The 22,121-nt window shown below is 56.4% G+C and overlaps 2 protein-coding genes across 2 annotated transcripts in view; one reads left to right on the forward strand and one right to left on the reverse strand.

Annotated features, from left to right (window-relative positions):
• Window positions 1–22,121, forward strand: part of LOC125428777 (zinc finger protein OZF-like) — a 798,123-nt gene that overhangs the window by 251,893 nt on the left and 524,109 nt on the right. The window lies entirely within an intron of this gene.
• Window positions 160–17,674, reverse strand: LOC125429527 (ras/Rap GTPase-activating protein SynGAP-like). The gene is made up of 14 exons (XM_048490720.1): window positions 17,572–17,674; window positions 16,771–16,822; window positions 16,341–16,494; window positions 16,137–16,235; window positions 13,189–13,743; window positions 12,935–13,079; window positions 12,515–12,659; window positions 12,049–12,285; window positions 11,173–11,374; window positions 10,901–11,082; window positions 10,656–10,700; window positions 9,310–10,234; window positions 584–905; window positions 160–218 (listed from the first exon to the last, which is right to left on the reverse strand). The coding sequence occupies exons 1-14, from the start codon at window positions 17,576–17,578 to the stop codon at window positions 160–162; spliced, it is 3,129 nt and encodes a 1,042-aa protein (XP_048346677.1). The 5' UTR covers window positions 17,579–17,674.

Here is a 22,121-nt window from a genome sequence, read left to right on the forward strand (position 1 = left end):
ACCTGCCAATGATGCTCTTGATCTGCGAGTCTTTTTCCACCTGCTGCTGCCGGAGCCGTTTCTCGCTTTGCTCCAGGCGCTGCTGAAACCCTGCTTCTGGAATCTTGCTGGTCTGCTCCTCTTGGGTCAGCAAAGCCTTCGTACTCCTCCAGCTTCCGGTTAGACATGTGGAGGCGCTCTTTCAGAGAGTGGATCTCTCCTCTTAAGTACTCCTTTACCTGTTGGGCAGGACACAGAGCGATGGGCGCGAAGGGGGGGGTGGCGCCCGGCCTCCCACACCTGCAAACAGGGCCCTCCCGCCACTGCTCCTCGTCCAGGGCCACAACACATCCGGCAGCGTGGCAGGCAGCTCTTGGGGGCAGCGGAGGCGGCTGCGGCGGCTGCTGCTGCTGCTGCGGTGGCAACTGGGCCACCTGTGTCAGGCACCTTGAGGTCAGGTTTAGTGCAAAGAAGAGGGAGAACCTTTTAAGCTAACCAGCTCCCCCTCCCCAGCTACAAAGGCTTGGGTTGGCCCCCCTCCACAGGTGCCACGTGTTGCCCCCTCCCCTGCAAACCCCCGCCACGGCCCAGCTCAAACACGAACCGCATGAGCAGAACTGCCGGGCCCCGGCGGAAGAGCGTCCGTCATTCCACCGGCCCAAGGGCCAGCCAGCTGACGCAGCCCGGGCAGGCTCTCGTTCCTGAGGCGACGCGGCTGCCAGGGAGGGCGCAGGCCAGGCTCGGGGCCTTACCCGGTCCAGCCGACTCTCGTCCATGGACTTGGAGTACTCCTTCAGCTTGTACTCCTCCCGCTCTATGTGGGAGCTCTCGAGGTCAGCCGAGAGGTGAGGCATGTTGGAGACCCAGGCGACCGTCCGCTCCGAAGCCGGCATGACGGGGTTCAGCGTGGAAGGCGTGTGCGAGGGCTGCCCGGGGAGAGGGGAGACCATCAGCAAGGAGGCCTTCCCAGCGCAGCCCCGACCACCCCAGCGCTCAAGGGTGCCCTCCGCGTTCACCAGCCCCAGCAGCAATGGCCTGGCCGGGGGGGGGGGGTCTGAGAGAGGGACAGTGGCGGGCCGAGGGTCTGGTTCAGCAGAAGGCCGCTCCACACGTTCATGTGCTAGACATTTTTGTGGGTACACAAACACAAAGCCTCAGGGAAAGACAGTCTCATTCTGGATTGGATCCAGGCAGCTTTTCTACTGCTCACTGGGGAGAGGGGTCCCTTTTGACCCGCCCAAAAGGCTGCGTTGGGGACCAGGGGACCTGTTGGGACAGCAACTGTGGGTGATGGCATGGAGATAAGCAGAGCCACTGGCCACGACTGAAGCTCTCCGACTTCTACAGAGTTACACATTAAAATCTACCCTTAAATTCATTTGTTAAAAAAAGTTAACACTCTTCTTTGTCTAAGTTGGAATGCCCTCAGTCTTTCTGCAAGTTAAATGACAACGGCATACGACCTCCCTAGAAATCTGACCTCTTTCGAACAGATGGTGGCAGAGCCTCACCCCATATAATTTTTTTTCAACTTTACATTCTTGAGATTAGAAAACCTGAACATGAGTCATACCTTCAAGACCGTCTTACCCCCCGTCTGCCCCAACTCGGCCTCTGCAATCTGCAGGGGCCAATTTGCTGGCGGCCCCTTGCCCCTCAGTGATGCAGCCAGCCTCGACAGCCCTGGAACGCTCTTCCTGCAGCAGGGAGGGCCCTGCGGGATCTTGGGGAGTTCCGCTGGGCTTTTGAGGAGGCTGGCCACTGATTGCCCGCCCTTCTGAAAGCCCTCACATACCCTCTAACCGGCATATTGCCGGTCCTCTCCCGCAAAGGGATTTCTCGGACACCGCTAAATTGTTTTTATGGAACTGTTGTTGGATTTTAATGTATTTATTGGACTGAATTATTTTATGTTTGCTTTGTGCTCATTGGTTTTACGGTACACCACCCAGAGCCCTTCGGGGGTAGACGGTCGATTACATTTAATAAATAAATTTCATAAATAAAAACTGAATGCAAATGAGACGAATAGTCTCAGATTCTGGGTTTTGATTGGAGAGGCAGCAGCCCACACCCTGAACTCGGGAAGGAAGCCGAAAAGCAGCAGACAGGAAGCAAAAGGTGAACTGTGCCGAGGGGGGGGTATTCTTAAGGCCAAAAGCCTTGGGGGGGTCCTGGACCCATCGTTATCGTTGGTAGCCCAGGTCACTCAGATGGCCAAGGCAGCTTTTTATCATCTGCAGCAGGCTCGGCAACTGGCCCCGTATTTCTCCCGTCCCGATCTGGCCACCGTGATCCACGCCACGGTCGCCTCTAGGTTGGACTACTGTAACTCGCTATATGCAGGCTTACCTTTAGCCATGATCCGGAAACTGAAAGTCGTGCAAAATGCGGCAGCCAGGCTCCTTTCAGGAACATCTATCGGGGACCTGATCACACCGGTCCTGCATCAACTACACTGGCTGCCAATCGAGTACCGGGTCATGTTTAAAGTCTTGGTTCTGACCTTTAAAGCCATTTGCGGCCTTGGACCAGCATATCTATGGGACCGTCTCTCCCTACATCACCCTGTTAGGTCCCTCTGCTCCTCAGAGGTAGACCTCCTGGTGATCCTTGGCCCCAAAGCGATCCGGCTGGCCTCTACAAGGGCCAGGGTTTTTACAGCTTTGGCCCCTACCTGGTGGAACAGGTTACCAGGTGAGATCAGGGCCCTGCGGGACATACAGTTTCTCCAGGGCCTGCAAAACGGACCTGTTCCGCCAGGCATTCGGCCAGCTGGGATAACATCAAAAATCTGCTATAATAAACATCTGGCCGCCCATGGACGCAAGGGAGGGGGTGAGGGAGAATTTTAGTGCTGTCTGAAAGTATGGAAATTATATATTTATGGTTCCTTTTAGTGGGGATTGACTGTTTTAATTTAAATGTCATATATGATTGTTTTAAATGTTGTATATGATTGTTGGACACCACCCTGAGCGCGGTATACAAATTCAATTAAATAAATAATAATAAAAAATTTAACTGTGTGCATGTTTTGAGGGCTTGTGTGTTTGCTTTTTGAGGGCTTGGGAAGGCTTTTGTGTGTATGAGGGTTTTTCTTTGGCCTGGCTGTGTGCTTGCCTCGAGCTTCTCAGAGGCGGAGCTTCAGGTGAGTCACCACCTCTATTTAACTGCCATTCAGCTCTCTTCAGCACTCTCACTGAGGTAACGGGGAGGGGGGGTTGTCAGTAAGAGGCAATCTTGGAGGAGACAATAGAAGGCGAGTGAGAGTCTGGACATGGGGCAGAGGCTCCAGACACTCCGTCTCATTCCCTGGAGCTCAGTGAACAAGTCCTGGGTTAAATAGGCAAGACTTTTTGAAGGACACACTATTGAAGATGACTAAATATGGATAAAACAGTGAAGGTGGGCAATTGGAGGATTGCGACTCAAAGAAGCAGAGGGACCAGGGAGCATTCCGTGAACCTGAAGTTCTCTCCCTTGTCAGTGAGGATAAAGAACAGATCCTGGAGCAACAGAGTCAGCCCTCAGAAAATGTTCAGGTGTCGGAAGGATCAGCCCATGAAAAGGCCCCTGCAGCAAAACCCCAGAAGAGGCGTGGGGTGGGGGGGTGGGGGGTGATGGGTGGTGGGTGGTGGTAGGAGACTCTTTGTCTCTTGCAGGCCTGAGGAGGCGTCTCGAGAGGTCTGCTGCCTCCCTGGGGCAAAAATCCGAGATGTCACAGAGAGGCCGACAAGAGTTGTCAGGCCCGCTGATCGTTACCCCTTCCTTTTGACCCACGTGGGAACAAATGACACCGTAAGACATCAGAAGGGATTTTGAGGCTCTGGGAAGGAAGCTGCAGGATCTGGATGCCCAGGTGGTCATTTCATCTCTGCTCCCCGTGGAAGGTCACGGCCCAGGGAAGGAAAGAAGAGCAGCAGAGGTGAACAACTGGCTTCGCAGGAACGTTTTGGTTTCTTGCATCGTACTTTGAATCATCGTCCATGAAGAGGGACTACTGGCAAGAGGTGGCTTTTGCTAGGAGGCTCAAAAACCCTATCAGAAGGGCTTTAAACTGAGTTATGTCGGGGAGGGAGACAGTATTCAAGTGGGCAGGAGTTCATCAAGTGCTGGAGATTATAGTCGGGAGGTTATGGAGAGAACTGAACAAATAGTTCATGAATATGTATGAAGGATAAAACCTTAAATAAGAAGCCAGAGGGCATGAACCGTGGCCTTTGATATATCTACACTAATGCAGAGAGCATGAGAAATAAACAAGATGAACTTGAACTCTTAACACGGCTAGGCAAATACAATATTATAGGCATCACTGAAACCTGGTGGGATGAGTCTCATAATTGGAATGTAATAATTGAAGGGTATAATCTATTTCAGAGAAATAGATCAAACCGGAAAGGAGGAGGAGTAGCATTATACATCAGGGATGATTGCAACTGTGAACAGGTCCATGATTTAATTCCTAGAATCCACGGAATGATAGTTGGAAGAGACCAGAAGGGCCATCAAGTCCAACCCCCCGCCATGAAGGAACACACAATCAAAACACTCCCTATATATGTTCATCCAGCCTGTGTTTAAAAACCACCAAAGAAGGAGACTCCACCACTCTCCGAGGCAGGGAATTCCACGGTTGAACAGCCCTGACGGTAAGAAAGTTCTTCCTAGTATTTAGGTGGAATCTCTTTTCCTGCACCTTGAATCCATTACTCCGTGTCCTAGTCTCTGGACCCAGCAGAAAACAAGTTTGCTCCCTCTTTGACATGGCATCCCTTCAAATATTTAAACATAGCTATCATGTCCTACACTTCTCCAGACTAAACATGCCCAGCACCCTAAATCTCTGTCCATTGGGCATGGACTCCAGACCTTTTACCATTTTGGTTGCCCTTCTCTGCACCTGTTCCAGCTTGTCAATATCCTTCTTGAATTGCAGGGCCCAGAACTGAACACAGAACTCTAAGTGAGGTCTGACCGATAAGAGCAAAATGGTACAATTACTTCCCTTGATCTAGACACTATGCTCTTACTGATGCATCCCAGACCTGCATTGGCTTTCTTGGCTGCCTCATGTTCAGTCTGTGGTCTACTAGGATTCCCTGATCCCTTTCGCATGTCGTGTTGTCAAGCCAGGTGTCACCCATTCTATATCTGTGATTTCATTTTTTTTTCTGCTTAAGCGTTGAATCTTACATTTATCTCTGTTGAAATTCATTTTGTTAGTTTTGGCCCAGCTCTCTAATCTGTCTAGATCCTTTTGAACCCTGCCCCTGTCCTCCTGGGTATTAGCTACCCCTCCTAATTTGGTATCATCTGCAAATTTGATTAACATGACCTCTGTTTCATTATCCAAGTCATCGATAAAAATACTGAATAGCACTGGGCCCACGACAGAACCCTGTGGCACCCCACTGCTCTCCAGGATGAAAATGAGGCATTAATAAGTGCCCTTTAAGTTTGGCCAGTCAATCAAATCCATTTAGAAGTTGCACTGTCTGCTCCACATCTTTCCAGCTTACTCACAAGAGTATCAAGGGGCACCTTGTCAAAGGCCTTACTAAAATCAAGGTATGGTAAGAGCATAGCATTCCCTTCATCTGCCAAGTTTGTCACTCTATCAAAAAAGAGATAAGATTAGTCTGGCACGACTTGTTTTTGAGAAACCCATGTTGATTTTCCTGTGATCACATTATTCCCTTCCAAATGCGTACAGACTGTCTCCTTAATGATCTGTTCTAGAATCTTTCCTGGTATTGATGTTAGGCTGACTGGGTGGTAGTTGTTTGGGTCCTCTTTTTTCCTCTTTTTGAAGATGGGGTCAACATTAGCTCTCCTCCAGTCTGGTGGGACTTATCCTGTTCTGGGGCAGTGCAGGGGGCGGGGGTTTGAACAAGTTCTGAGAGAACTCAGCCAGCAGACTTCATGTGTGGGAGTGGGGAAACAAAATAACCCTTTTGGGGGCCCAGAAAATTAAACCATCAGAAGCAAAGTCCACCAAGCCCGGATGCTGTTACCAGGAAGGCCTCCTGAAGCCACCTTGAAAATCTGGTGCCTCTTATCTTCAAAAATGTGCAGCCTGCTTACACACTCTGAAATTCCCCATTGGCTACAATGGAGCCAAGGCCCTGCAGAGCAGAGAATCTGGGCAAACGTCTTGGGGTACCTGTGAAGGGCGCATTTTTAAAGCTAGTGGCACCAAAATTTCAGGGTCCTGATGATACCCCCCGAGTTTGGTGAAGTTTGGTTCATGGGAGCCAAAGTGATGGACCTTCAAAAGAGTAGCCCGCATCTCCTTTTAGCTCCCATTGGAAACAATGGGGGACAGGGGCACCCCTTTTGGGGTCCATAACATTAGACCCCCCCTGAACCAAACTTCACCAAATTCAGGAGGTATCATCAGAAGAGTCTCTGGATGGGACCCTGAAATTTTGCTGCCACTAGCTTTAAAAATGCGCCCCCTGAAGGCCAAAACATGAAAAACCAGCAAAAATACCCCCCAAAAGCCCGAATACCTTGCATTCGGATTCGTTCATATTCGGGTAAGACATATTCGGGCTGACTTTGGCCCGAATATGCCCGAATTCTCCCAGATTCAGACCGAATCCAGTATCTGTTGCATCCAAATCTCCAAGCCTAATTGTGACAAACAGCCCAACACAGCAGCAGGGAAAGCAGCAAGCCCCCATGTTGGGGATTATTCTGAGAGGGGCTGAGAATGAAACAGCTGATGTGTAATGCCCCTGGAAAGATCTACGGTGTGGCCCTATTTGGATTATTGTGTGCAGTTCTGGTCACGGCAGCCCACAAAGATCCTTGCTGAGCTTCGGAGGCTGCAGCTCCTCCCCAGGAAAAAAGGCAGAAGATTTGGAGACCTTTTGGTCTTGAAGACAAATGGCCATGGCCAAACAACACACCCCACAGTGAGATGGGGGAAACCCCAACGTTCCCCTCCCACTTGGGGGTTTCTGCTCTTTCTGGGTCAACACCCCGTCCACAAGCCAAGATCAAAGGCTGCCTTTTTAAAAAAATTAAAAGCCCTTTAAATATGACAGGTGGATGCCCAGAGGGACCAACAGCCAGCATTTCCCTAGAATCATAGAGTTGGGAGTCTTTAGTTTGGAGAGGAGATGTCTGAGGGGGGATATGATTGAAGTCTATAAAATTATGCATGGGGTAGAAAATGGCGACAGAGAGAAATTTTTCTATCTTTCTCACAATACTAAAACCAAGAGGCATACATTGAAAATGCTGGGGGGAAGAATTAGGACTAATAAAAGGAAACATTTTTTCATGCAACGCGTGATTGGTGTTTGGAATATGCTGCCACAGGAGGTGGGGATGGCCGCTAACCTGGATAGCTTTAAAAGGGGCTTGGACAGATTTATGAAGGAGAAGTCCATCTATGGCTACCAATCTTGATCCTCCTTGATCTGAGATTGCAAATGCCTTAGCAGACCAGGTGCTCAGGAGCAGCAGCAGCAGAAGGCCATTGCTTTCACATCCTGCATGTGAGCTCCCAAAGGCACCTGGTGGGCCACTGCGAGTAGCAGAGTGCTGGACTAGATGGACTCTGGTCGGATCCAGCAAGTTCTTTCTTATGTTCTTATGGAAGAGACCCTCTGGGCCATCAAGTCCAATCCTTTGCTATGCAGGAACACACAATCAAAGCACTCCCGACAGATGACCACCCAGCCTCTGTTGAAAAACCTCCAAAGAAGGAGACTCCACAACTCTCCAAGGCAGTGAATTCCACTGTTGAACAGCCCTGACGGTCAGGAAGTTCTTTTTAATGTGTAGGTGGAATCTCTTTTCCTACACTTTGAATCCATTACTTCATTACAAATTAAGTCCACACAATATCCATAGCATGTTTAAAGAGATTTCATTTTTTAAAAAGCAACCTTTGATCTTTGCTTGTGATGGGGTAACGACTTGGAAGGAAAACAGCGAATGCGATTAACAGCATGTTAGGGTTAGAAATCGAGGGGAGGCGTCACAACCACTTGGAAGGGGGGTGGGAGGCAAGCACGTAGAAGGTGGCTACAGGCAGTGGGGCCCCCTCCTGGTGTATAAACGAGGATACATAAGGTGAGCCCACTGCGAAGGCCCTAGGAGCATCGCAGGGCCTAGGAGCATCGCAGACAGCGCCCCAGGTGCACTGGGCCTAGGTGAGGCCGAAGAGAGAGGCGCACACCATGACTCGTGGGGTATGGAGCACAGACTGAGAGAGCACAGACTCCTCCCGCTCAAGGGCAGCCAGCAAAGCAGGTGGGCAGAAGTCGATTCAAGGCAGACAAAAAGAAACACATCTTTATGCACAGAGGGTGATTAGGATGCAGTGATGGCCACAGGCACAATACGGGATTTAAAAGTGGACTAGACGGGTTCATGGAAGAGCAGAGGCCCCTCCGTGGCTTCCAGCCATCGTGACTCCACACTGAGAGCCAGTCGGCCTGTGGATCATCCCAGTGGCCAGGAGGCAACGTCAGCGGAGCAGGCCTCGGCCCTCCAGAGAAAGCAGCCGGCTACTCTGTGGGGCAGGAGGCTGGACTGGATCAGCCCTCCCCGGCCTGATGCTCCTGAGTCACTTGAGCCCACCCCAGAGGGAAGTGGAGCAAAGCCCCCAGGACCAGGCAGAAGGACCCCAGCCCAGCCGCCGTGGGCCTGAAGGGCCACCGGGAGTGCTTTGGATGGGGCCTGGAAGGGAACGGGCGGTCAGGCTGGCCCACGGCTGGCCCCATCCCTCTGCTGGAGGGAGGGGCTGCGGAGAAGAGCTCCTGGTGGGGGAAGGGCCCCCGGTCCCACTCGGGCCTGCAAAGGGCTTTCAAAGAACCCTCGGCAATGGCGGTAACAGCTGTTGCTCCAGGTTGGGAGGCCCTGGCTCTTCTCTGGGGTTGCCAACTCCCAAGTTTCCAACAGCAGGGATCAGCTCTGCTGGAGAAACCCACTCTCTGGGAGGGGGGCCCTGTGGATCTGCCCCCTGCTGGGGTCTGTCCCCTCCTCCACCCGCTCCTCCCCAGGCCTCACCCCCACCCAACCTGGAGATGGCCACCCAATGTTCTTCTGCAACTGTGCATGGAAGTTGTCTTCAACTTCAACGTTTCTGGCAGAAAAGGGGGCGCAGGCATTTCGAGACAAATAAGACACCGCGGTGAAGACCGGTCCCTATGAAACCCACAGGCTCAGCTCACCAGTTGAGAAGGCTGGAAGCCTCGACATTCAGGAGGTGCCCCCCGTGCCCCCCACCCGCTGTCGTGGGCCTTCTCTGGCGCCAGGAGCCCCCTGCCCTGCAGGCCCCATAGGTCTCAAGGCCCCTGATCTCACCTGCTTGGTGATGGATGGCTTGAGGGCGGAGGGGGCCTCCTTGGTGACCGACTGCTGGCGGGGGCGAGCTGGCCCGTAGGGGGGCTCCGGCTGGAGCAGGTTGCCACTGGAGGGCCGGGGCTTCTGGGCAGAGGAGACGGTGAGCTGCTGCTGCTGGGACTTCCCCCGCTGAACGGAGGGCGGCGGCTGCTGCTGCTGCTGGGGGGGCTGCTGAGGGGGCCCCTGGCGCTGGGGCTGGGGCCCGATGGTGATCTGGGGGGGTGAGAGCATGTTCTGCAGGTTCTCCTGGAGGGAGAGCTGGCGCTTGGTGAACTCGGAGCCCTGCCGGGTGAACTCGTCGCTGTAGCTGTGGCTGTGGATGATGTGCTTGCTGGTGGACAGGTCTTCGCTCTTGCTGTACCCGTGGAAGGGGGCGAAGGGGTCGGGGTTGCCCTCGGCGGGCCGGTGCGGGTGGGAGTGCAGGGGGCCGGCGGCCGGCCCATCGGAGGCCATGTGGAAGAGGGGGTTCTGGAAGGACAGGGGGATCCTGAGCTGCTGGGCGGAGGAGGTGCCGCCCCCGCCGAGGCCGCCGTCCGTGGTGACGCCCATCTGGCTGAGCCGCAGGCCGGCTGCGATGCTGGAGCCGCTGCCCTGGGAGAGGCGGCTGGGCCGCAGGCCGAGGCCGGCCGTGATGGAGGCCTGGCTGCTGTTGAGCATGTCGCCCACGCTGTGCAGGTTGGAGATGCTGTTCATGCGGCTGTCCTGCAGGTCCAGCATCGAGACGCTCTTGTTGACGCTCAGCACCTTCTGGTCGGGCTCCGTGATGTCCGAGCTGCTGGTGCAGTAGGCCGGGGAGGAGCGGGCCAGCGGGGGGCGGGCCACAAAGAACATGTCTTTAGAGCCCTTCTCCTTGGTGGGGGAAGGCAAGCGGGTCATATCCATGGAGCTGCAGGAGGGGAGAGGGGAGTCATGCAGGGAAGCAGAACAGAGGACGGGCGGGTGGGCAGGCGAACGAGGAAGAGGGCTTCTCCGGGCCCAGCAGAGTAACGGGAAACACACACACAAGGAACCCCGTCCCTGCGGTCCCCGGCCTCCCTCACTTGCAACCACCAGAGCCTCTTGGCCTCCATTCATGGGAAACCCCAACCCTCCGAAGGCCTGAGGGGCACCTCTGCAGAGAAGTCCAGCAGAGACAAGCGAGTCCTGTCACACGCTGAGGCCCGCGGGGAAGGAGGGCACAATGCTTTGGGCCCTGGGTCCATTTCTGTGGGCGTCACCCGACGGCAGGGGCCAGGCACGGAGGGCCCCCCCTCTCCTTCCAGGGGCCCAGTGAGCATCCGTGGGGCAGGGGGCTCAGCAGGACTCACCTGTTCATGCCTCGCATCATGTAGGGTTGCATGTCGACGACGGAGCTGCTGGGACAGAGCAAGAGTTGACGGAGACCCCTGCTGGGCAGGCGGGCTGCCTGCGCCTCATGGAGGCAGCTCCTACCACATCAGCAGTGTGCTGCAGTAGGCTGCAGCAGGGAAGGGGTTGGCAATGCCTTGTGGTGGGGGGGTTGCCTCTGGCTCCCTACCGCCCTTCCCCACCCCCACCCCAGGCCAGCCCTGACCTGTTGAGGTCGCGCATCATGTAGGAGGGCTGCATGTCAGCTGAGGGTCCGCGGAGGATGACGGGCTTTGGCTGCAGCCGCTCGCCCTGGTGGCTGGGCTGCCGCTGGATGTGCGGGTTCCTGAGAGCGAGGCTGATGTCGTTGAGGAGGCGGGGCAGCGGGCCCAGCTTGATCAGGGCTTCCTGGAAGAGGCGAGGGGAAGCTGAGAGGAGGAGGAGGCGGCAGAGGGAGAGCCACCCCCACCCCGCCTGCGCCCGGCTTTGCCCGCGCACCTTGCTGAGCTGCGGCATGACCTCCCACAGCAGGGCGTGAAGTGCGGAGAGCTCCCGGCCCAGGTCGATGTAGCCCTCGAAGCTGGTGCTGTTGGTGAGCGTGTCCAGGTTGGAGATCTCGTAGAGGAACTGCTGCATGCTGGCCCACTCCAGCTCCAGGAACTCGTTCATGAAGGCCATGTACTCCTCCTTGCTGCCAAACCTGTCGTGGGGCACCAAAGGGGGTGGAGAGGCTCTGGTGAGGATCTGCTGAGAGGAGGGTGAGGAGGGCCCTTTGGCCGGGCAAAGGACACCAGGCAGCCTCCCAGGGAGCATCAGCTGGGCCAGGGCCTCCTCTCAGTCCAAGGCAGGAACCGAGCGACTGACAGGCTAGGAAGGCAGGCAACCAATTTTGCAACAGCATGATGTCTTAGACAGCCAAATGGCTAGAAAGCGTCTCTTCCTCTTGAGGCAGGAATGCAGAACAGCAGCAGGGGCTGATGGGTACCCAGAGGGAGGCCCTCTTGTTCCAGGCCTCCTGTTGTGGCTGGTTGGTTGGGTGGACAGGTCGGATCCAGCAGGGCTCTTCTCAGGCCCCCGTCTGCATCGTAGCCCCGACCGGTCCCCGCGTCCCCCTCGTTCCCCTCTTAGAGGAGGGCCAACATTACCCTTCCTTCCTTCCGCCCCTGCTGTGCTCCTTGCCCAAGGACCCTCCGACCAAGCAGCAGCCATGGGGCCGGAGGCAGTGAGCCGGCCAGGCCAGGGGGAGGTTGGCCATCCAGTGCAGCGACACAAGCGTTCGGCTCTGACCCCTCCAAGCCCCTCCCCGGGATCTGTCTGGGTCCATCTGGTCCACCCCACGGGGGTCCTGCCCCGCCCCGCCCCGCTGACACTCACTTGGTGAAGTTGGCCAGGTTCTGAATGACCTTGGCGATGAGGGTGAGGGTGCGGGACGTCTGCTCGTCGGGGTACTCCTGCATGAGGCCGAAGAGGCTGGGGGACATGACGGCCGGGCACAGGAAGCGCAGGAAGAGGGAGGCACTGATCAAGCGGTCGGCGATGTCCTCCCTGCCCCGCTCGGCACAGCGGAGCCGCCAGGACGCAAAGACCTCCTTCAGCTCCCGGGGGAACACGCTGGGGGCCAGCCAAGAGAGCAGGGTGAGCGGCCCGCAGCACACACCCCCATCCCCTCCACACACCCCGGCCGGCCGCCAGGGACCCCTCCCCACACCCCTGCTCCCAGATGGAGACCCTCCCCTTGGCAAAATCCAGGCAAGTGGCAGGAGCTGGGAGACCCCTTCCCACGCCTGCCAGCCCACCCCCAGGCTACTCCTGCTCCCTGCCAGCCCGGCCCAACACTGACCAGTGGGAGTTGACCACTTTGCAGAGAGCCAGCTCACAGCACATGCGCAGGTTCGCCTGGTGGTCAGCCAAGGTGGACGCAGAGCACTTCATGGGGTCCACCTCACAGTTCTCCTCCGACTCGTACAAAGCACGGATGAACTCACCTGGGAGGGGAGGAAGCAGAGGGGCCGCTGGTGTGGGCGGCTGCTTGGGATGCCTAGATGGCTAGTGCTGCTTGGGAGGGGGCAGAAGGCAGGTTGTGGGGTGAGGAGCGACATCCCAGCAGGCGACGTCCCCGTTCGCTGCCTCCTGCAACCAAAGCTGCTAGAGGCCCTCAGACCTGGGGGATTCTCCACTCTGCTGAAGCGCCCCCCCAGCCTGCTCCCTCTGCCCCCCCAGGCTCCCTCCCCAGCACAGCCGCACCCAGTTCGTCTCTCACCAATCGCATCCTTGAGGTATTTTTGTCCAATCAATTTGAGATACTCCTCTATGGCTTTTGTGGCCAGCGTGTTCTCCCGGAAGATCAAGTGCTCCCGGTCCATGAAGCGATCTACTTCCGTCATGGCCATGTCGGACAGGAAGTCCTGCGGGGGGCAAGTGGGGGGGCGGGCGGGTGAGTGCAGATTGGCCCTCGACTGCCGCGGCTCGTCCAGAGGCAGGCCCCTCCCCCCAGCCCCCCGGCCTAGAGGCTACCTTCGCCTTCCCCGTGCTCTGCAGGATGTGCACCAGCGCACAGGCCACCTCCTCCTTGCTCTTGACGCTGAGGACCGGCTCCAGCACGGCACAGAGCATGCGGTAGTTGTTGGTGACGTATTCGGCAAACTCCTTGTACAGCTCCATGGGCAGGATGCTCATGGTCTGGAAGCGGCTCTTGACGCGGATGGCCGGGCAGCCGGACTTGCTCTTGCTGGCGCTGGGCTGGCTGAGCGGGTACCACTGCTCCGCAAAGTGGCGCCCGGTCACGCTGGCGATGGGGATGCTGACCATGCCCACGTAGTTGCTCTTGTCCTTCTTGCGCTTCTTGTCGGTGTCCTTGTAGAGGTGGAGCCGGATGGTGCGGACGGCCGGCAGGTTGTTGAACTCAAAGTGCTCCCCCCAGAAGACGTTGTCCGTGCGCACCTTGCTGGTGGTGCGCGCGTACAGCATGTCGTCCAGGCACAGCTCGCAGTAGTAGCGCTTCTTCGGGGGCAGGTCTCGCGCCTCAATGATCCACAGCTTCAGCACGTTGTCCACACGTCGGCTGTTGTCCTGAGCGGGAGAGAAACGAAGCAAGAGTCTGGTCAGCAGGGTGGAGGGGGCAGCTCCGTCATTGGGGCATCGCCCGGAAGAGACGGCAGGGACCGAGGCTGCTCAGAGCAGATCTTCATTATCCGCTTATTGCTTAAAACACTTATGCCCTGCCTTTTATTGCAGTTCCAGGCGGCTGGCAACAATAGCTGCGTGCACATCTGGCAACAGAAAATGTCACATGTTGAAATGGAAGATCTGCCCGGATAAGCCAGTCCTCTACCAACAGAAACTCCCCCCCCCGCATCCTGCAGCCAACTCAACAAGCTGTCCAGCCCCCTTCCTAAAGGCCAGGAGGGGAGGCAGAGGCACCCCCCCTTCCCTCCTCCAGGAGCCTGCTCCAAATCCCCGGTCGAAAAGGCTGCAGTCGGGATCCGGGCAGATGCTTCATCATCCGGTGGCATGGGGCCAGGAGCCCAGAGTGCTGGAGGCTGGGGAAGGGACACCTGGGGTCACCTCAGGGGACAGAGTCCTTCACGTGTTCCCCTCCTCCTCCTCCTCCTCCTCCTCCTCCTCCTCCTCCTCCTCCAGCACAGCCGCTGCTCCTTGGCCAGTCAAACAGGGCTGCTGACCCATCAGCTCCTTCTGGGACATGCAGCCCACTCACAACAGTGCCACTGGGGGGGGGGAGTCTGGCGCCTGGATTCCTAGGCAGGCGGCTCTCTGCTGGACACTGGACCCTCCAAGCCAGCCTCTCTCCCTCCCAGCTGCAAAGGTGCTCGGGCACGCCACCTGCTGGCTGAGTCTGTAACTGCAGGCTGAACCATGGACCTTCTGGCAGCCAGCCAAGTTTAGGGGAAAGGGGGGAGCCCCTCCTCCCTCTTTCTCCCCTCCAGCCTCTGGGGCGTCTCAACAATTGTATCATTGTTATGTTATGATGTTACAATCTGTTATTATATGGTATGTGTTGACATTTTTTGCTGTCAGATGTTATTTCATTGTTCTATTATTATGTTTATGACGCTGCTGTTCTTGCTACTATGTTATGAAATGTTATTGTTGTTGTTAAGTCATGTTTGGTGATGCTTTGATATTTGATCATTGGGACTGTGGCTACTGATGTTGCTGTTTTCCTGTTTGATATCTGTTGGTTTGATATTTGATTAGTATTTTGTTGCTATTTGCTTGTTGTTAGCTGCCCTGGGCCCCTAGAGGGAGGGCAGGGTATAAATAGAACGAACGAACGAACGAACGAACGAACGAACGAACAGCATGCTGGGCAGGTGAGACCTATATCCCCGCCCCCACACACACCGCCCAGCCAGGTCTCAGCCTGAAAGGCCTCTTCAAGCCTCCTTCCTCCCAAAGGCCTCTTCAGGCCACCATCAGCCAGCTCTCCCGGAAGGCTCAGGGCCTCTTTTGAGCCCTGCCAGTGGGCCCCAGGGCGCAGGCCAGGCAGGCGGCCCGTCAGCCACAGTTCAGAGCCTTTCTCCCGATGCCACCTGGGCACAGAACCATAGAGGCCATCTAGTCCAACCCGCTGCTCAATGCAGGATCAGCCTAGAGCTACTCAGGACCAGTGTTTGCCCAGCTGCTGCTTCCAAGACTTCCAGTGAGGGGAAACTCACCACCGCCTGGGCAGCCATTTCCACTTTTGAACAACTCTTGACGGTTAACAAAAAAAATCTAATATCCAATCAGAACTTTCCTGGCTGTAATGTGTCCCCATTATAGCGAGCCTAAGTGACAGCCCTCCAGAGAGCCGTCATGTCTCAAGAGAGCCGTCATGTCTCTTCTCAGCCTCCCCTTTTCCAGCCTAAACATCCCCGAGGCCCTCCTCAGCCTCTCCTCCTAGGCAGGGCCTCGCTCTCCTCTGCCCCTGCTCCATCCTGTCCATGTCCCTTTGGAAGCACACAAGACCCTAGGTGAGGCCTGATCATTATAGTGCACCGCGAGACTATGACACCTTGCAGTTTGGATGTTATGACTCTGTTGATATATCCTAAGAGCGCATTAGCCTTTTCTGCTGCTGCGTCACACTGGCTGCTCATACTTAATTTATTGTCCACCATAACCCAAGATCTTGTTCACACATGTGCTACCCAGAAGTTTAACCTCCATCCAGTATACACGTTCCTCATTTTTGTTGCCCTGATGAAGAACTCTGCCCTTATCCATGTTGAGTTGCCCATTGTTCACATCCGTCTACTTTCCCAGCGTGTCCAGATCTTGTTGAACTCCGTCTTCTGGCGTATTTGCTGATCCTGGCAATCTGGTTGTCATCTGCAAATTTAAGGAGTGGCCCCCCCACCTCCTCATAGAAATGCTGAAAAGTTCCAGGTCCAGAACCAAGGCCTGTGACACTCCCAGGCCAGGCCAGGCCAGGCCGGGGGAGCTTCCTGCGGAGGCCTCACCTTGTTGGGCTTCACAGCACGCTGCAAGTTCTCGATCCACTTGTCCCTCTCGGCAGCCGATCGACAGGCAAAGCATTTGGTGCCAGAAGACGTGGTGACCTGCGGATGAAAGGCAGCAGTGCGTGGCAGCCCCCCTGGTCTGTGCGCACGCACACGCGGAAGCCCCCGCCAGACAACCTCCCTGGCCCCCAGCCCCCCGGATACCTCAAAGCAGAACTCCTGGCCCAGGATGCTGCTGTGGACGGGCTTGACGATGGAGTCCTCGTCCAGGTTGAGCTCGAGGGCCTCGGCAGCACTGCTGGGGCTCAGCAGGGACTCGTGGGAGTGCGACTCCTTGAAGCTCTGCATGAGGCGGGCCCTGCGGGGGGAAGGGACAGGTGAGGTGTGGGAAGGGGGCGGGGGGGAAAGAAGAAGAGGAGGAGGAGGAGGAGGACTCAGTCGGCCCAGGGGTGCTGTATCCGGGGTGCAGGGCGGGTGGGTCACGTCTGGTGCTAGCAACGTCACAACACAAGCATGGCCGGGGCATGGGGGGGGGTCAGTGGTGCGAGGCTGCTCCTGTGGGGCAGGGGAGGTGGGAGTGTGCGGGAGAGGAGGGGCTGGTGGCTTTGGCAAAGCCCACACTCAGGCGGGGTACCTGGCGTCTGCCCCCCAGAGGGGCAGTCCTGCAGCTGCCGGGGGGTCCCGGCCTGGAGAACGGGATCGAGACAGAGGAGAGAGAGAGAGAAAGAGAGAGATGGAGAGAGTGTCAAACAAAGTCAGCCCTGGCCAGAGTGGCAAGGGAGGGTGCCGGGGTCTCGGATGACCCCCCCACTCCACTCCAGAGCTCCTTCGGTCGTCAGCATGAGCACCCTGGAGGCCGGGGCGAGGGGGGGCAGGTGCAGCAGTCCGTGCTCCTGTCTGCCCCACCCCCTTGTCCATCACCAGAGTGCCCCCCCCAGAGAAACTGCCCTCTCCCCACAGGGAGCAGAGGAGAGAGGAGGCTGCAGCTCAGAAATCCCCTGCCCTGTCTTCACGGGTAGCATTTCTGCTCCAAGCTGCCGCCCCCAGGAGGATATTTTTAGCCAAGCGGCGTAAGCCGAGAGAGCCCGTGCGTGTCGGGGCTGCCGTCAGCAGGGGGGGGAGAGGCAGGCAGAGGCTAAAAATACGCAGGGTACCCAGGGATGAGCGGGGTGGGGGTCGGAGGCAGGCAGGCAGGCAGGCAGGCAGGCAGGCAGCCATTCACACAGCCACGGCAAGGAGCAGGGCCTCGGAAGGCAGCGGCAAAGGGAGGTCGTGGCAAGAGGAGGGCCGAGTGAGGAGGGGGAGACCAGGCCAAAGGAGGCGCCCAGGCCAGAGGGTGGGCCTCTCTTGCAGGGGGTCTCTCAGCGGCGCTGGGGGGCGTTCCTCAGTGCTGCTGCTCCTGGGCAGAGTTCAGCCCCTCCTGTCCCCCCCTCACCTGTCATGGTCAGCACTCCTGAACCGAGGCAACATCTGACGGAAGCTGCTGGTGCGGTCCAGTTTGGGCTGGCTCTTGGTCCGCTTGATGGAGCTTTTCAAGCGCCGACTCAGAAATCCCTGCTGCTGAGGTGGGGGGGGGAGAGAGCAAGAGAGCGGCGCGTCTGCTGAGACCGGGGCCACCGAGGGGCCCAGGTGGGAGGGTCACACAGTGCTTACCCCCCCCCCACGCACACACACGCACGCACATGCACAAGGACGAGGGACACAGGGACAGCCCCCACCGGCCCGTGTCCCCCAACCACCCCGACTCTGGAGCAGATGTGTCAACGGGAGAGCAGGAGTGGATCTGCCAGCACTCCCCCAGCAGCTGTTTTGGGGCCTGATTCAGATAGGGAAGAACGTGACCCCCACCACCAACCACTCACTCACACACACACACACACACACACTGTCCAACCAATGACAACGCTGCAGACCTCGGCAGCAGCCTATGCTGCTATGACCCCCCCCCCCCCGGGAAAACAGCTGCTTTAATGAGGCTGGGGGAGTACAGTTTCAGTCAACCAAACCACATGGGAGGGGAGAGGGACTCGATGCAGACCCAGCAAGAACTGCGGCGGGGGGGGGGGTGTGACTCCTAAGAACCACCGGGAGAAGAGTCCTTTCTGGGGCCCCCGGTTTGGTGTAGCTGGTGGCAGAAGACCCACCCCAGGCTCAAGCTCACTGACAGCGGTCCCTCACTCACAGAACAGGATGAGGTCCCCCCTCCCTTCCCCGCCTGCCTTCGCTCCCTTCCATAAAACTCTCTGCACGCTCCCTCCTGCTGCTTGCCCTGTGGCCAGCAAAGTGCTCAGAGGGCGCCGTGTGTGACTCACCTTGACCCACCTATCTTGCCTGCCCAGCCAGGCTCTTGCTGGCCTCCCGCTCCTGTATCCCTCCTGGATTCCAGTTTGTTTCTGTCTGCTTGGCTGTCCACCAACTAATCAAGCCCACTGGGCACGGGTGAGAATTCTGCCACCGGCTGCTCCCCCTCCCAAGTCCACTCCTGAGCCCAGACGGGGTGTATCGGCAGCCTCCACCTTCCCCTGCAAGGGAGTTCACCCCTCCTGCAGAGACCCAGGGCCTCATCCTGCCTTCCGCCAGTTCTGCCACTGGGGGTGATGGTTTGGAAGAGCCCCCTCCACACCTGGGGCAAATCTAGGTCTTCAGGGCACCAGAAAGGCCAGGTATGTCTGGGGGGGGGCTTCTCAGTTTTACCCTCCCCTTGACCTGCGGACACATTTCAGGTGACTTTTCACATTCCTGTTTTAATTTCTTGACTATGTTATTTGTATGTTTACTTATTCTTTCAAAGCATTTTAACATGCTCCCACCCACCCCCCCAAAAAACCCCAAGGTCTCAAACGTAAATCCGTTCTTCGGAGTTTATTTTAGTCTTGGCGACCGTTTACTGATGCAAACATTTTCACCCTTTATTTTTCAAAAATGTTATCCTCTAGGGTTTGCTTTTGGCTCTGGCTGGGTTTTTATTTTGCTGTTTTCAGTAGCTCACTGTATTTGGGGGTTTCCAGTCACCCCGGAAAGTTGCTCTGGGAGCCAAAATCCGGACGGAGGAGGAAGAGACCAGCGGCTGGGACTGAGTACATGAACTGGGTGCGGGACGCGTCTCTGAGGGGACGGGCTGCTGCCAGGCGTCCCGGGACCTTGTCCTGCAGACTTTGCTGAGGCCCCGCTGCCCAATGAGGGGGGGGGGGGCAAGTGGACATTAGGGTGGAGCAGGGGGATGTTCAGTCTGTCTGCACAACCTGAACAGGGAAAAGCATTTGGGGTCTGCTCAGAGTATGTGTGTGTGTGCGCGCGCTCTTCTCAGCCTTCCGAGCCCCACTGCCAACTTCCTGCCCCACGTGCCTGTGGAGAACAAGGAGCTGTACCCACCCACCCCCATCTCCCCAGACCACTTTCCCTGCCTGTGTGGTGGTGAGTGTGGCCATGCGTGCGTGTGACAGCTGGCAAAGCTCAGAGCTGAGCATATTTGCAAGCTGTGAAGGCCACCTAATCTAACCTTCCAGAATTGCCCCTCAGATCTGAGCTGGACCAGACCGGCTGCCCTGCCCCACAGCCCTTGCCCAGACTTTTTTTTTGGGGGGGGGGGGTTGATTGTGTGTAGAGACATCTTGGTTGGCCAAAAGGCCGTAATAAATATCTATCTATCTATCTATCTATCTGTGTAGAGACATCACTAACACTTTCTTGCTGAGTTTGCAAGCTAACCCAGAGTTCTTGTTCCCTTCAGTTGCCAGCAAACTCCATTTGCTCAAAGTTGCTTTCATTTTGGGCAGTCAATTGAAATAGTCACAGAAGAGCTAGATTTATTGTCGAAGGCATTCACGGCCGGAATTACGGCGGGTGTTGTGTGGTTTCCGGGCTGTACAGTGGATCCTCTGAAGATGCCAGCCACAGATGCAGGTGAAGCGTCAGGAGAAAACGCTACTGGAACACGGCCATACAGCCCGGAAACCACACAGCACCCGAACAGCTGGATTAATGGCTTTTCACAAGAGACGGGCCTTCTTGTTGCGATATGATCTGTGACTCCCATTGCACCTGCCGATTGGCTGATTTGCACTTGTGACAGTTATCTCATTTTCAAGTAATGAACCAGTCACTTATCTAGATAATAATCACATGAAGCCGCTGTTGACAGGGCCCTGGCTGCTGTTAGACCTACTACTTGTCCTCTGGATCCGTGCCCCTCCTGGCTGGTTAAAGCATGCCAGGCGGAGCTACGACCCCACCTGTTGAGTATCATCAATAGCTCCCTTGAGCAAGGAGTTTTTCCTGGTGGGTTGAAGGAGGCAGTGGTCCGCCCACTCTTAAAAAGACCATCGTTAGATCCGGGTGATCTGGCCAATTACCGCCCCGTTTCGAATCTTTCGTTTCTGGGGAAGGTAATTGAGAGAGTGGTGTTGGAGCAGCTTCGGGGTTTCCTGGAGGACACATCGGCTTTTGATCCCTTCCAGTCCGGTTTCCGTGCTGGGCATGGGATCGCCGTCACAGATCAGCTCCGCTTACAACTAGACCGAGGCGGATCGGCGCTGCTGGTTTTGTTAGATCTAACCGCAGCGTTTGATGTGGTCGATCATGACCTTTTGACCCACCCCCTGGCCGCTTCTGGGGTGCGAGGCACTGTCCTTCAATGGATTGCCTCGTTTCTCCGGGACCGGACGCAGCAAGTGTGGTGTGGGGACCAAGCGTCCCAGAGGTGCTCGCTTCATTGTGGTGTGCCTCAGGGAGCGCTGTTGTCCCCACTATTATTTAACATCTATATGCGACCCCTTGCTCAGTTGGTGCGGAGCTTTGGGCTGACGTGTCATCAGTATGCCGATGACACTCAGCTCATTCTGTTGATGGAGGGGGGAGCGGCCACCGCCCCTGCGGCTCTCCAGCACTGTTTGGTGGCCGTGGCTGGTTGGTTGAAACAGAGCAGGCTGAAACTGAATCCAGCAAAGACGGAGATCCTCTGGCTGGGACGGGGGGGGGAGGTTGGGGATTTTCAGCCACCGGTGTGGGAGGGGGCTATATTGGCACCAGCCCCCTCCGTCCGTGACCTGGGGGTCCACCTGGATTTGTCTCTTTCTATGGAGACCCAGGTGGCCCATATAACCCGGGTCGCGTTCTACCATCTACGCCAGGCCCGACGGCTGGCCCCCTTCCTTTCCCAAGCTGACCTGGCCACTGTGGTCCATGCAACGGTCACCTCCAGGTTAGACTATTGCAACTCGCTCTACGCGGGCCTTCCCTTGCGTCTGAGTCGGAGATTGAAGATGGTCCAGAATGCAGCGGCGCGTATGCTCACAGGGGGTGCCATGGGAGAACATATTACCCCTGTGCTCCGCCGCTTGCACTGGTTACCAATTGAATTCCGAATCATTTTCAAGGTGTTGGTGTTAACCTTTAAGGCCTTGCGCAGCCTGGGACCTCCGTACCTGCGGGACCGTCTTACCCCATATGTCCCAAATAGGTCTCTGCGCTCAGCAGAGGCCAACTTACTGGTGATCCCTAGCCCCTCGATGATACGGCTGGCCTCCACCCGGGCCAGAGCCTTTACAGCTCTGGCCCCTGCCTGGTGGAACGCTCTTCCGTCAGCCGTCCGGGCCCTGCGGGATCTTGCTGAGTTCCGCAGGGCCTGTAAGACGGAGCTGTTCCACCGGGCCTTTGGGGAGACCAGCTGTTGATAAGGGGCCCCCTCCTCCTCTTCTCCCTCCGCTATGACATCATGGAGATCCTGCCACCCCTTCCCTTTGGGGTTTATAGGAATTGGTAGCGGGCGCCATTCTGAGTTAATTAATGCTGCATTTTAAATGGGGAAGGGTTTATTTTTATTCTTATTAGAGCTGTTTTAATCTATATTTATTGTATTTAAAATGTTGTTGTGCTCTATCCATGTTGTACACCGCCCTGAGCCCTCCGGGGGAGGGCGGTTTATAAACCCAAATAATAATAATAATAATAATAATAATAATAATAATAATAATAATAATAATANNA

The sequence above is a fragment of the Sphaerodactylus townsendi genome, linkage group LG03 (assembly GCF_021028975.2).
Source record: "Sphaerodactylus townsendi isolate TG3544 linkage group LG03, MPM_Stown_v2.3, whole genome shotgun sequence".
In the NCBI taxonomy this organism is placed as follows: domain Eukaryota; kingdom Metazoa; phylum Chordata; class Lepidosauria; order Squamata; family Sphaerodactylidae; genus Sphaerodactylus; species Sphaerodactylus townsendi.

Excerpts from the sequence above, each read along its gene's own strand:
- LOC125429527 (XM_048490720.1), bottom strand. Across the intron at positions 16,236-16,340 it reads GCCAGGAGTTCTGCTTTGAG|GTCACCACGTCTTCTGGCAC; the intron begins GTATCCGGGGGG and ends TTTCATCCGCAG. Across the intron at positions 13,744-16,136 it reads GTGCTGTGAAGCCCAACAAG|GACAACAGCCGACGTGTGGA; the intron begins GTGAGGCCTCCG and ends TCTCCCGCTCAG.